We start from the raw sequence: 1,996 nt of genomic DNA, 5'->3' as shown, positions 1-1,996 counted from the left end.
GGAATGGATACACACCTGCAGGAGGGGAGAAGGAAGGGGGAGGGGGTCAGGACTGCCCTCCCCGACGCAGCTCCAAATGGCAGGGGAGGGGAGCACAAACCAGCCCCCACAATGCGCCTCCATCCCTCTCTCCACCGTCCCCATCACCCATCACACACACCCTGTGGCTTTGGCTGACCTGCACTGCAGGCCTGGGAGATGGTCGCCATAGAAACAGGCTGAGCCTCACCTGCTGCGTGTACTTGGTACCATAAAGGTTCTCCACTGGGACATCGCTGCCATTCTTGGTGCAGTCGCCATAGTCACCTCCAAGTCTGTCCACGGCTTCCTGCGAAAGCAGAGACATGGAGAAGTCAGAGGTCAGAGGTCAGACCTCTGGTTGTCAAGGCCTCTTCCCGGCCTCTGTCTTCCCTCAGTCCCAGGCTGTATGTCCTGCCTTACCTCCTCTCCTGTCTGCCTCACCGTTTCAAAACACATGCCCGGGACTACATCCAAGGACACTGGGCCCGGAGCATCCCCTGGAACCCCAAGCATGCCCTGCACCCCTTCTCGGTTCACCCCCCCCAAGATCCCTACTTCCTAATGCCCACTCGGCCGGGCCCCTAACCCCTGATTTCTGCTCCTGAAGACCTCCACGCGCTCGAGGCTCCCCCTGCACAACCTCTCTCGGTCCTCTGGCTGTCACCTCCCAGGCCCTCTCCCCGCCCTTCATCTGAGGCTCTCTTCCCAGGCCTCCCAGTCAGCCTCCTTGCCTTACTCATGCTGATGGAGGTCTCCATACCAGGCCGCAGGTTAAAGCCTCCATCATCCATAAAGGCAGGCTCATCCTGCCCGTGCACCATCACCCTGGCCCCGGTCACCGTGGACAGCAGCGGGATGAAGTCATTCTGCTCCGTCCGCAGCATCAGGGACAGACCTGGGGGTGCGGAGGGAACAGAGTGAGGGGGGTCTGGGAGAAGCAACTGGGGGTGGAAACCCACCCGCCCACCCTGCCTCGTTTCTAAGCCTCCCAGGGCAGCAAGTTCAGGAAGACCTGCAAATGGGTCTGGCAACCCCTGAGCTGGATTCGGGGTTGGGGTGAGGGGCAGCGGAAGGCAGGACTGGGACAGGATTCCTACCACACCTGGAATGCACCACGTGATGCCCACGGGGGAGAAAAAACAAAGAGGATTTTTCCAGGATACAGAGGGGCATGCTGCAGTGAGGCCCCAAGCATCACTAGGACGCGGGCTCAAGGTGGGTAAATGTGGGTGCACAGCGCGGGGGAGGGGCTGGGGCCGAGGTCAGGGATGGCACACCGCTGTTGACCCCAGGCATGAAGGACATCCAGAGGTTGGAGCTGTTCTTGTCATTGAAAGTGTAGCAGTTCCCGTACATCGGGTGGTGGAAGTGGGAGTAATTCCTATGCAGGAGAGAGAGAGGGGTGTCAGAGGGGAAAGTGCAGGGGGTCAGGGAGAGGAAGACTTTCAGAGCCCTTTGTTTCCTGATCACCTGCTATGTGCCAACACAGTGCTGGGAGCCTTGCCCACAAGCCCTCAGTCACTTCACTGGGCATCATCCCTACTTCACGGAAGAGGGAGCACGGGCTCGGAGAGATCAAGTAGCTGCCCAGGGTCACACAAGCAGCAAGGATGGAGATGGGACACAAACCCAGATCAGCTGTCTTCTAGCCCAGGCTCCTTCCACCCTCCTTCCACCCTTCCACCCAGGCTCCTTCCCTTCTATCCTACGGTGAGGCCAACTGACCTCACTGGCCTTGTGACCCTCCCATCACTGTGCTGCATTATGAACTCCTGCAGCATCCCTAGCTTCTCACATGTCTAACTCTTAGTTCCCCATTTGGATTATAATCTCCTTGAGGAGAGGAGCCACATCTCATTCATGTCTGAATCATCTCTAGGGTAATGGTGTGGTTCCTGGCACACTGGAGATACAGGAGATCGTTAACAACTAGATGACAAATGAACGGAAGGGAAGGGGGATGGGGGGGGGGGGG

At 58.6% G+C, this 1,996-nt stretch overlaps 1 protein-coding gene across 1 annotated transcript in view; it reads right to left on the bottom strand.

The window, feature by feature from the left end:
* The window catches only part of SCNN1A (sodium channel epithelial 1 subunit alpha), a 20,182-nt gene that overhangs the window by 4,295 nt on the left and 13,891 nt on the right, over nt 1-1,996 (bottom strand). Inside the window, 4 exon segments of the mRNA XM_007469434.1 lie at nt 2-15; nt 230-328; nt 753-916; nt 1,299-1,402. Coding sequence (XP_007469496.1) covers nt 2-15; nt 230-328; nt 753-916; nt 1,299-1,402 — 381 coding nt within the window.

Source organism: Lipotes vexillifer, unplaced genomic scaffold, assembly GCF_000442215.2.
Source record: "Lipotes vexillifer unplaced genomic scaffold, Lipotes_vexillifer_v1.1 scaffold395, whole genome shotgun sequence".
NCBI classification, from domain to species: Eukaryota; Metazoa; Chordata; class Mammalia; order Artiodactyla; family Lipotidae; genus Lipotes; species Lipotes vexillifer.
The sequence above is the reverse complement of the archived record's forward strand: the minus strand, read 5'-3'. Positions and strand labels throughout refer to the sequence as shown.